The sequence below is a fragment of the Ictalurus punctatus genome, chromosome 21, assembly GCF_001660625.3.
Source record: "Ictalurus punctatus breed USDA103 chromosome 21, Coco_2.0, whole genome shotgun sequence".
Classification (NCBI taxonomy): domain Eukaryota; kingdom Metazoa; phylum Chordata; class Actinopteri; order Siluriformes; family Ictaluridae; genus Ictalurus; species Ictalurus punctatus.
Window position 1 is genome coordinate 10263660 of NC_030436.2, and position 13132 is coordinate 10276791.

General features: G+C 38.2%; 1 protein-coding gene across 1 annotated transcript; it reads right to left on the reverse strand.

The window, feature by feature from the left end:
- Nucleotides 1-9747, reverse strand: vamp3 (vesicle-associated membrane protein 3 (cellubrevin)). Its single transcript, XM_017450151.3, has 5 exons — nucleotides 9593-9747; nucleotides 4173-4260; nucleotides 1788-1946; nucleotides 1612-1663; nucleotides 1-997 (listed from the first exon to the last, which is right to left on the reverse strand). Coding segments are annotated over exons 1-5 (318 nt in total). The 5' UTR covers nucleotides 9595-9747; the 3' UTR covers nucleotides 1-980.
- Between the last annotated feature and the right edge of the window lie 3385 nt (nucleotides 9748-13132).

A 13132-nucleotide genomic window follows, 5' to 3' on the forward strand; every position in this document is an offset into this window, starting at 1 on the left:
TGTAGCAAAAATTTTATTTAAATGCTTCATAATTTTAAGTGAGATCATAAAATAGCTATAGCTCAAAACAGTCTGGAAGAAAAAAAAAAAACTGTGCAAGTACATGTAAACTGTAATAATTTATATTTTAATGATATGGCAGTGTTGATTAATGGCAATCAGGTGTGTTTGTTCGAAGGCCTTCAAGTTGTGCGTCAGATGCTTCGGGATTGTGCTGGCACTAAAACGTTAAGGCACCGAATAACTTTTAATGAAGAAAAAAAAAATCAAATCAAAAAGTTTAACCATTTTTGATCATGTTTTAGAGGCATGGAGCTCGCTGCTGATCGGTAAGCAAAATGTTTTGGTCAGAATAGTTCAATATTGACGCTACAAACAACTACAGATAGATGTACACGGATCGATCATGTGACCTTGTTGGAAAGGAAAAAGAAGGTGCAGTTAATTATTTTCAAATGGTTTCTAGACCCTGTAACAACCCTGTAAGTATAATCAGTGGACTCATTTCTGGCTTGTTCACAACGTTCTGGATCCACTGGATCTCAGCTTGGTGAGGCACACGAAGGAGCTCCATTAACTCCTCCCCTTATTGCTTCTGCTTAAGGCCAACGTGACGCATAAAAACGGTGACAGTACGGAGTGTATGTGAAATTTTAACAAGCGCGAGAAGAAGAAAAAGAAAAACATCAGATGAGTAAGTCTTTGCACATTCAAACCACAACCTTTAAAACCAAACATTAATTAAAAAAAAAAAAAAAAAAAAAAAAAAAAAAAAAAAAAAAAAAAAAAAGGCAAACAAGATTTAAGGATTTTTTTTTCTTTTTACAAAATTTGACACTCAGCAGGCTAGAACAGCTTTACTTCAGGAAGAACGTGCTCTCTCAGTCTTCATAGTATCGGCTGATACTTCCGTCTATAGATTTATCCCACTCCCGTCTCCCATCACAACCGTCATGCCATTCCACAGCTTTCCTGCTGTTTTAGGTATTACTCCAAACTAAAATAAAGGGGAAGAGAAAAAAGAAAAAACAACCACATCCACAAGTGTGGTTATTTAGTGTACAACCAATAAAACACTGGATTTACTAAATACTAAACATTATAGCACAGCGCTGTTAAATTCTGGATTCTGACTGGTTCTGGTCAGGCATGGATTAATTTCCTGAGAGTAACTCTGTTTCTATAGTAATGGCTCATTTGCTAGGACTTAAATACATAAATAAATAAATAGAATGAAAGGAGTCTTTAGTGTCAGCGCTTTATAACAGTCAGGAAGTAGAGAGGAGGAGTTTACGCTTTTTGCAATTTCTCGGTATAAATGATTAGTTTCCCCAAATGTTAAAAAGTAGCTATAAAAGGGATAAAAAGTATGACGTGTTGTTCTTTAATGTATAAAGAACTGTAACCGTTGGCACACTGCTGTGGTGCAAGAGGAATAAAACACTTCATGACGTGCTGTTCTAGTAAAATAATGAACTTCAGGGTGGTTACAGTGACGTCACCTGCTTCGTCACACCACCCAGGAGTTGATTAGTTTCCTAGAACAGCATGACGGAGCGTGTTTAACTCTTTACTTAAAATTGGAAACAAACTGGATTCAGGGATACTCACTGATGATGATGACGATGATGATTACAAGCACTGCTATCAAAATCGCCCACATCTATAGAAATCACACACACACACACACACACACGTGTTAAAAAAAACCCCAAAAGAACCAAATGGTTTTGAGTAGCAAGACTCCGAATTCCTCGTCACGGCCATTTACTTTTAGGAACTTTTACCTTGCAGTTTTTCCACCAATACTTCCTCTTCAGTTTGGCGGCGTTGGTCTCGAACTGCGAGGCTCCGGCCTGAAGAGCGTCCGCCCGGTCGTCCAGCTCGGACAGCTTCTGATCTCGCTCCAGGACTTTGTCCACGTTCACCCGCATGATGTCCACCACCTGAGGAACGAGAGACAAAGCTTTACATGTGCTACAGCCAGAGCAGAAAACAAAACTCGTCAAGACTCAGGTACGGCCAGATATTTTCAAAAACTTTGTCTTCTTCTTCTTCAAAAAAAGGCATCTAAGCCACGCCCAAATCAATACGACCATTACACATGGAAGTTTAAGTAGTGGCATCTGAAATGGTGCAGTTCAAAGCTTCACTTGGAGTACTATTAATCCCCAGGTAGTGCGTTAAATCCATGGAAAAATTACACGTCGTTATGATTTATTGTAGCAAAAAGGGGCGGAGAATTTTGCAGCTTTTTAGCTCATTACATGGCCAGGTGCAAGCACTGGATATTGTACTCTGTACTTTTTTCCATTTATAGTTACATTTCCTGTAACGGAACTTCCTTGAAGCAAGTTAGATCCCGTTTTAGCTTTACATTATAGCAGCAGTATTTCCTTCACCAGCCTCCATTTTTTCCTCTCTCATGAAACTGATAAAGAGGGAAGAAGAAAAAAATAAAAATAAAAAATAAATAAATAAAATAAAATACAGCATCACGTTTCCGATAAAAGAAAAAAATGCAAAAACTCCTTTGTAGAAGACTTTTCTGTAGCAGAAAGCACCACCACTGGAGCCTCCTTCCATAGACATTAAATAAATGTCTGCATAGAGAATATGTTGAACTAATATCTTAGTTTTGAATGAATGTAAAGTTTTGTTCTGGTCACTGGTCAGTGAAATGAAGTACCTCAGATTAATGTCTAAAGGTTTTTTCAACACTACAAAGCTGAAGTACACAGTGTTTATATTGTGCTCAGTATAACAGTCCGTTATTACAAACGACAGCTATGAGGCATGTGTTTCACAGTGTGCTCGGCTCTGGGGTCAAGGGTCAGGTCTATCGACAGACTGCATGCGGCCGGTTCTTGTAGTACCATGCACGAGTAAGAGATCTGACCTAGACTCAATCAGCATGATGGATTTTTCCTGCTGAAACCAGCCAACTTCTGAAAGTGTTCGAACGCTTCAACGCGTGCACCTCATTCTTAAATGCTGGTAGTCCCCCTTTCTGAACAGCGACGGAAAGCTTCACAGCCTCACCCTTCCATTACACAACCACAGCAGCCAAATAAAACATCCTGGCCAACATGCGCCTAACCCACATGCTCCACTGATCTACAAACCTTCACAGAGCAGGGAGAGAGAGAGAGAGAGAGAGAGAGAGAGAGAGAGAGAGAGAGAGAAAGAGAAAGGGCAAATGAGCACGACAGGGCGCGGCCTCTTTAAAATGGCATAAGCTAGAAGGGGGCCCACGCTTCCCTTACATAACCATGGCGACCGGCGATTACATAAGTAGTGGAGATAAGTCCCAGGATGAACTCCACACACACACACACACACACACACACACACACACACACACACACACACACTCACAGCAATCAGGGCATTATAAGAGCTACAAGAGCAGTCGGATGATCGCACGGATTTTTTCAGATTAGCGAGGCACTGGGTTCTCCATTTTGGCAGCTTTTCCAAAAATAAATAAATAAATAAATGAAAACAAAAACCTGTCTGTTAGTTACAGAATTCTTCCCCCTTGGGAGGGAATTCATGCTTGTGCTTTCGTGGGAATAATAAAGATACCATATACGGAGAATATTTATGGACACGCTGCATGATATGTGATTAAAGTGACGGTAACCACTGCATCACTGATTATCCTCCTATAAACAGCAGCGCACGCTACATCATTGAGAAATACGTCAACAAGGCGTCACCCTAATCACGCCCTGGTCTTCCTTAAGACCATTAATCAGCCATTTTGAAAATACGTATCTTCATACACACAGCGTTTTACAGAGCATGTGCGTGCAAAACACTAAACTTTCTTGGTTAACACCTGGTACTCTGTTTGTTTTTCCTCTATAATACATATAAATGTAACTTTTGTTATGTGATAAGATTTCAGTGCAGCTAGCTGAAAAAATAAAATGGAGTACTTCACATCACATGTATTCAAAACATGATGGCAAATAGTGATGTGATTCTTGAATTCTGGAAGGTAACTTGTAAAATTCTCTTTTCTCCAGTGACAGGCCAGACTTCTAAGCACAACACTGCCCCCTGCGGATGTTTTTTTAAAATGACATTCTCCCAGATCTGTGTACGCAGGAGTGTAAATTTAGCTGCAGGAAAAAGTTCAGTATTGTGAGCCCCGCGACCCGTACCTCGTCCACCTGAGCCTGGGTCTGCTGCAGCCTCCGGTTGCTTCCTGCAATGCCTGAAGTGCCGGGGCCTTCTCCAACGGGAGCAGACCTGCAGGAAAACAACACAGTCTTAAAAACTCATAAACCTCTGAAAGGTTTCACCAACTGCCTTCTCTGATATATCCAAACTTTTTAAACTGTACACAGTAAAACTTTTAATGGTTCGGACTTAATTACTGAAAAACAACCCTCCTTTTTATGATGTCTGATCTTAGGTATAGTGAGTTTAAAAATAAATAAAAAAAAAATTTAAAAAAAAATTGTCCATCGAAGGTATAACTATTGGAGAAAACACTTTAATAACTGGTCAGTCAGCTGATGATACGTGCCTCTTTCTTGGAGATGATTCACAGTAAGAGTGCACCCCAGTTATGCTAGCTTGTCTAATCACATTCCTATATTTTCAATTAATAGTACTCATATTCTAGACAAGAAACATAAATTCTCTCATCAAAAATGCTCTCGTCTCAGATCAAGTAATTCTCTCTAAAGCACACCCAAAAATGGAGTCTTTATTACCCAAACTCTAATTTAAGTAATTGATGGATTTCTCTTTCAATTGGAAACATCTTATCCCAATTAAAACTACTCACAAAACACAATAAACTTTTGTATACCCACTGTGCTCCTTGTGTGAAATGGAAGAAGAATCAATTTTATATGTTTTAAATCAGTGTTCTTTCTCTAAATCTTTTTTGTTATTATTATTATTTTTTAAAAATGTTTTAACAAATTGGTGCAGATTACAATTTCTATATTTATATTCTAATTTAGACTATACTTTACTGTGATTTTGTCTTCTAGGTCAATTTCATCTTCACAAAGCCAGAGCAATACAAAATCTAAGCCTAATTTTAGAAATTTATCCTGCTGATGTAAAATCCCTGCTTGTTTCGTTTAATAATACGTCTAAACCTCCGAGCGCCAAGGCGTCCAAAACATAACATTCTTAGGGATGTCACACTGAAAATGTAATTGTTCCGCTGTGATATCCTGTGTGTTACTTTTGTTTGTAATTGTCCCTTTGTTAGCAGTATGTCCGCATTGTTGTTATTTGTTGTACGGATATGTTTGACGCAATATAATAAAAATGAATAATTGGAGCTACTCTGCCACCATGTGGATGCATCAGTAAACAAAAAGTACTCCACTTACTCCATTGATTGTAGTGCATATGATGTAAAACAGGGCTGAGAAACGTTGCATGGTACACAATAGAACTGTTCCAGTGCAATATTATTATGAAACAGTTACCACAGTAGAGTTAGCGACATCATTGACATCATCATGGCTTTCTCCTTGCAGCCCTGCCATGCACACCATTGTTGTTCATTGTTCTCCTGATTGTGGACTCATGAACATTAACATTAGCCATTGTGTGGACTTTTGTTGCTTAGACGTAACCCTGGGTTCCTTTAAATAAAACAGGGCGTTCTAATCACACCTGATCATCATCCCATTGATTGAAAAAAAACCTGACTCTAATTTCACCTTCAAATTAACTGTTAATCCTAGAAGTTTACATACTTTTTCCTTAATTAATCAATGACCAAGTATAATATTTTTGTCTCATTTGTTTAATTTGGTTCTCTTTATATACTTTTAAGACTTGTGTAAAAATCTGATGATGTTTAGGTCATATTTAAGCATAAATATAGAAAATTCTAAGGCAAACAGGCTAAATGAGTGACACTGATACTTTTCTGAAGGCACCACCCATCATGCGGTGTTAAATTTTATTCATTTGTATTTAAAGAGACCAAAAAGCAGCGAGTTTACAATGATCCTAGCATGAGCTGTTACTACAGAAATGACAGCGTATCAGAACGAGCGTGTTAATATAAACCCATCGTTAGCGTTACAGTCGGAAATACTGTCCGAGCCGCGCAGCTACGCGAAATTAACTACATTAACTAAATTAAATTCAAAATTTGAGATATCTTTTTAAACAATCAAATTTAAATAATAATAATAAAAAAAAACACTACAGAAGCTGCTGAGGACGTTAAAATGTTGTGCTTAATCTTTACAATTGTTAAATGTTCAGTATTAGATAAAAAAAAAAAGTTTAAAACTTTAACACAAAAGAAAGGTACATTGTAAACATTAAATAGTTTTTTTTCATGCAACAATACGGATTGGTCGGCTAGATCTCATGATAGAAAGTGTGTGACGTAGAAATGCCTTTGAGAATCACGATACGATATTTCACGTCACATCATTCAGCCCTAGTTTATAAAATGATTCTAATAAGTATTTGCATTTTTTTAAATATGACAAGCTGTAGAATGAATCACGTGTCACTGCAATCCATTTTATGGCAAATATAACAAATGTATTCAGAGACACACTGCACTTCCAGCAGTCTGAGAAAGCAAACAGCAAGTCTGTGTGATATTCAGCGTCTGGTTTGTTGTGTTCGCGCCGAACGCTCACGTGGTGAGCGATGTGAGGCTCTGACAGATACGCCAGCACCACCAGGACACTACAAACTCTCAGAGGAATGTTAATACAACACACACACACACACACACACACACACACACACACACACACACACACACACACACACTCTGAATCCTGTTTAACATGCAGACTCTAAAATAATTCTTGCATCCATCCCTTATTCAGGATCCTGATTGGTCAGGATGTATTGATTAATCATTAATTATTAATTAAATGTCATTAAATTAATTATCAGCAGCGGCACAGCTACAAATCACAGGTTTATATTCTATCTAATTCTTAAAATTCTCATTCTGATACTTTAGCGTTTCTATAGTAACAGCTCACAAAAAAAAAATTATGGAAGGAGTCTCCAGTGTTAGCGCTTTGTAACAGTCAGAGGGAACGCGCTAACTTTAGGACGACTTCAGGACAGGAGGAGGGGTTTACACTTTGCGGTTTCTCAGTCTCTTGTTTTATTTTCTTATTCACTTGGGGGGGGGGGGGGGGGTGTAACATAACGTAAGCGTCAACAGGAACCAACTTGTTTCATGGAACATTTAAATGTAACTATAAACTTATTTTTTTAAGTATTACGTGACATTCTTGAATAAAAATCTTAATCATTGACAAATTGATGTTAAGACGCTCTGGATAAAGACGTAAACATAAATGTAGTATAAACGTAGAATAATAATAAAACGCTTCAGGATGTGCGGTCACAGTGCTAAACCACCTTGTAGTTGATTATTTTCCTGTAACAGTGCTACACGGCTTGTTTTATAGCTTACGTATACCACAGCGCAGTTGAATCCTCAAATCTGATTGGTCCATTATTTTCGTATAACAGCACACACGGTTCCGGGTGTAATGTGAACGACACGTTTATATTAATGCGCTCGTTCTGATATGATATCGCTTCTATAGTAACAGCGCACACACATTAAGCCGTATGGTGGTTAATACGTGTCACGTAATCTATGGCGGATGATTAAAAGAGAAAGAAAAAAAAAAGCGTTGCTGTTTAACAAAGTAAACTGTTACCATGCAAAATCGATGTGGTGACGCTTTTGATTAGGAGACGTTTACGCAACGTTTATGGAAAGTTTTCCTCTTTATATCGATTTCTGCTTTGCAACAGTCAATGATTTCCAGGTTCTCTGTAAAATGACAAGCTGTGTTTTTGTTTTTTGAGCATGAGAGAGGAATTTTTCAATTTAATTTTTTCGAACCGCAGTCAAGAATATTCGGAGGCGCTTGCAATGTTTCAAAAATTACGCCACAACGTGTCACCACAACACACATTCAACCAAATATTCTCCTTCAAATCGAGTTTAAACAGCGAAATTATGTAAACTAATAAAGTCAATACAGTGACTGAAGCTCTCGTTCACTCACACGGTCGGGAAGTCAACATTTGCATGGATTCACCAGTTTGTTTGTAAGCAAATGAGCAGCCATTTTATGATCTACGCCGCATCATCACATCAGACACACACACAGCGTCGATTATGAGCCATAATAACACCATAATGCTTTAGTGCATTCACAATATAAAAGTATAAACACGTGGGCAACTGTTCAAAATTTGTTTACAAAGTATTTATATGTAAATCACGGCTATGCTGTTACTTTCTAAAGCTCGATGGCTCTCGTACCCACTGGGTTCAAGATTTTAATTTTAATCGAATTTGTTATGACTAGAATAAAATATTTCCAGCTTTTATTAGCCATTATAGTAGATTTATATCTACGATCTAAGCTTATACTCTACCAAATTTAGTCCTTATCTGTTTACGTTGTTGTCTCAAGCAACAAAAAAAAAAAAAAAAAAGAAAAGAAACAAAAATTCCAGATCAATAATCTGATCTCATCTTAATGTAAAATAACTCAAACAAGTCAATTCAAATCTAAAGGTCTTGTATTGGTGCAAATTTCAGCTCTTAAATATAAATATTCAAAATATTAGGGCAAATATATTCAGTAATTAATATAATATTTAGATTATGTTCATGAAATAAATTTGTACTGAAGGTGTGTGTGAGGAATTTGACAGTTGTTTATTATTTTTTTTTATTATTGTGTAAAAGTGTATTTTATTAGGCTATAACCATGTTAAATTGGAAGTTTAACTACATTTAACCTGTAAATATATTCCCAGTCTTTTATAATCTGATTAAATGTGTAAAAGCGGATTAGTTCAACAATAGCAAGGAAAACAAATCACAGGCTCGCTTTTTCATCTGCTCAGATGACAAATCAAAATATATGTGCTGGTTTTTATTACGTTTTATAACTTTAAAAATAAACAGTATTCATGCAGGAAAGGTCTAATCCCACAACGACGTAGCAACATGCAAGGCTAGGCTGTCTAACTAACTAGCTAGCTAGCTAGCTGAGCTCCAAACTAAATTGTTTAAAATGCTAAAAGTGTGAAGTTTTGAAATGTGACAGCTGGATTACTCAAACAAAACAAAACAAAACAAAACAAAACAAAAAGTTAAAGTGAGAGTTTGAGCGATAAAAACGAATAACAATATCCACAAAACGTTATTTGTTTAGCATTAGCTAGCTAAAGTTGGTTACCTAGCTACACTGAAAGTTTGCTAGCAACTTTACTAGCAAGCTTTAAAAAGTAATATTAGCGTGTTAAAAACACGTCGAATTATCTCTATGATATAACGATATGAGTCAAACTGCGATAAAAGAGATTGTGTAGTATTTCAAGATGAATAAATAATAAAAGTAATAATTAAAGACTAGTTTGCTGTCATGCTAACTTGTTGCGTTAGCTGTCGGCGGAGGCCGTTAGGAAGTTTGGGCGCAGCTTTTTTTGTTGTTGCAGTTTTTGTAGTTTTTCCTATACATAATAAGACGTTTTTAAAACATGACACCAAGAGTAAAGAGGTTTTTAAAGAGTGTATAAAAAAACTTACATGATTCCCGTAGACAGAAACACGGAGCTGTAACGGTGAGAAAGGGAAAATATAATCAGCGGCTGTGTGAGGAGGAGACTGATCCAGGAGCTGTGGTTAAAGGGCTAGGGGACATCAGGGAAATACCAACACACGCGCGCGCGCGCGCGCGCGCACACACACACACACACACACACACACAAAGCCACAGCACACTTCTCTGTACAGACACTTTCAGTTATCTTGTTTTACAGAGACATCCTGTTTCATTCAGCTGCCATTTTGTGATATGTGATCTTCATAGATGTATAATGTGTTGATCTGATCTCCTCTACTTCTTCCATCCGCCCCTTAGATGCACAGGTTCCCAACCCTGTTCCTGAAGAACCCTTTGGAGAACCTTCTGTCCTGCACAATGTGTTGATCTGATCTCCTCTACTTCCTCCATCTGCCCTTTAAATGCACGGGTTTCCAACCCTGTTCCTGGAGAACCTTCTGTCTGTTAACCTGTTGCATGTCATATTATGCACAATGTGGTGTTGTGTTCCTGGAGAATATGTTCCTGGAGGACCAGCACGATGGGAACATGGAAAGGGAGCACCATAAGACACCTTGTGCATCGCAAATATTAATTCATTCATCTTCAGTAATCACTTTATCCTTGTCACAACTACCAACCCCACAGAGGCCCTGATGACTGGGTTGAGAACTTACTGTCCATCCATCCATCCATCCATCCATCTTCTATACTGCTTTTATCCTTTTCAGGGTCACGGGGAAACCTGGAGCCTATCCAAGGGAGCATCAGGCACAAGGCGGGGTACACCCTGGACAGGGTGAACTTACTGTCTTAAAAGATATCTATTTGGGTGGAGGCTCTAAGCACAGCAGTAACACTAGAGAGAAGTGTGTATGGTGCTGAGTGTATCAGGTGCATCAGAAACAGCCTCCACCCCCACCCCTTCCAAGAACAAATCTCCAGCCAGCAGCATTACGTGGTCAGAAAATATTCTTTCAGTTCCTTTCTTCTTCTTTCTTTCACTATTAAACTCCACAGTATGACTCCATAGGGGAGTCTATGGAGACTGAAGAGAGCCACACTCTCCCCTCCTATCCTCACCACCTTCTACAGAGGGACGACAGAGAGCGTCCTGACCAGCTGTCTCACCGTGTGAGACCCTAGACCCCATGGCGGATTGTGAGGACAGCTGAAAAGATCATTGGGGTCTCTCTACTCACCATTGACCGCTCATTCAGCAACCTCTGCATCTGCAAAGCCACAAGTATTGCAGACGACCCTCTCACCCCTCTCACGGACTCTTCACTCTCCTCCCATCTGGCAGTAGGTACAGGAGTATATATATGTGTGCGTGTGTGTGTGCATGCGCGCATGTGTGTACACACATATACATCCATGTTATGCTGGAATAACGTGCAAAATGTGTACCATTTTTTCCATTTTCAGATTTTATTTTACAGCAGAAATTATATAAAGCATTCAGAAAACATTTTCCATGTTTTGAGGGCAATTCAAAATGTTTTGCATGGCTTCAGCAGCTGAGTATTTTTATTTTTTATTTTTAAACATATCCAACAATTCAGTGATGCTCTTACATGCACAATTACAGAAAAATAAATCTCACAATAAGGACAGAAAGAGAGACAGCTGAGGAAATAACAGAACGTGAGGAAAAAAAACTTATCAGAGGAAGAGAGGAAGAGAGATACGAAGCAGGGAATGAGGGAAGAAAGAAGGGAACAAAGAGAGAAAGAGAAACGGGGGGGGGGAAGAGAGGACTAATACTAGTTTTACATGCAGAGTGTTGATTGCCCGTCACCTTGTAAGAAAGCTGGGCTTATATTCACCTATTTTTTATTTTTATTTTTTTCTTTCTGATCATTTGAAAATGATGAAAACGTGCATTAGGGTTTCGGGAAATATGAAACCAATATCCATGGATCACTGAATGCCCCGACTTTCTTTGCCACTAATTGCATAAGAGGAAGTGAACTAAGCATGTCTTTACTTTTTTTTTCTTTTTTTTCTTTTTTAAGTATTATTATTTTTTAATGTTTCTAAATTCTTTTAAACTATAGCACTCTGCTTTAAAGAAACCGAAACTGTTTATTGCTCTGAATTTGTAAATAAGAAGAGTGGTGATTGGTTCATTATAGGCCTACTCTACGTTTTGAATAATTAAGGGGTGGGGGGAGCGGGAGGGGGCAGAACAAGCAAATAAATCTCTGTTTTATTGACACGTGAACAGTTCGTAGGTTTGAAACGTTAACCTGTCGCATGTGTTATTTTTCGTCATTCCTCCGTCTGTATCCGAGCCTTTAGAGAAGTGTGTGACATCAGACATCAGAGCTCAGCACTAAAGCTCAACTACCTCGGACAAGGCTTTGGGGAATTTGTTTCGAGGATGGAGTTGCGTGAACCTCTCATCTCACATAGAAACGTGGAATGAATGATCACGTATTAAAAAAAAAAAAGTCATGTCTACGTAACGATGTTCAGATTTCCACTGACGTTTCGAACGTTGAGGTATTCTTTCCATTTTTTTTGGAAATGTTAAATGAGTGATGTTTAAGCGATGCTCCCTTAGTTAGGTATATGATGACGATGATGATGATGATGAACTCAGCAGTAATACGAGGCCTACCCTGCTTCCCGGTGATTTGTGGTCAATGCCTTCGTGTCGTATTAATGGAATGGCTTCCTCTTAGACCCAAAGCCCTGACCTGTTCTAAATTTGATCTAAATCTGGACTCTCCCTCCCAGTTTTGGCACCCTGAGTAAAATTACAAAAGGGAGGTTCCCAGACGGTTCCCTAATCTCAAACACTCATTAGTGGTTTACAGCACAACAGGTGGATACTGATTTGGTGGATGAACACGATTTCAATGTTTTCTCGATCCTAGACGGCGTGTTTTCGTGTTTTCCTGATCGAAAACCCTGCGTAATTAGCTGACTGGAGGCCAAACCTAAGACCAGCCATGGGTAAAAAAACAAAAACAAAAAACTTCATGAGTGTTTCATGAGATGAGGTGATGACTTCCTGAAGTTTGCATGCTCAATTTTGGAAGAACGTTTTTAATGACGAGGAATAGCAACGATAGGAAATAGTTCTCGTCACACTAATAAAATGAAAGTAATAATAATAATAATAATAATAATGATGATAACACGAGTCTTGTTCTATAAACTGTGCCTGCCTTGCAACAAGTGTGATGTGCTGTGATATGTTACGTATATGAAAAGAGTGTGTGGACATGACAGAATGTTTCCTCTTCCCTACTCTACTGTGCTATATGAGTACAGAGATGAACCACAGGCATGCTTAATGTATTATTAGATCCTTTGAAATCTGATTTCTCATGCAAATGTGCCGTGCATGGTCATGTTTCACATCTGTCTGTAGGCTATATGGTTAATGCTCTATTATCTGGCTTGTAAGCATATTAAATGAAATGAAATTTTTTTTTTTGAAAAACAATGCTGTATGAATGAATCGCTCCAAACGTCCCTGACAAAAACAAATGAAGGAGAGAAATGTTTGT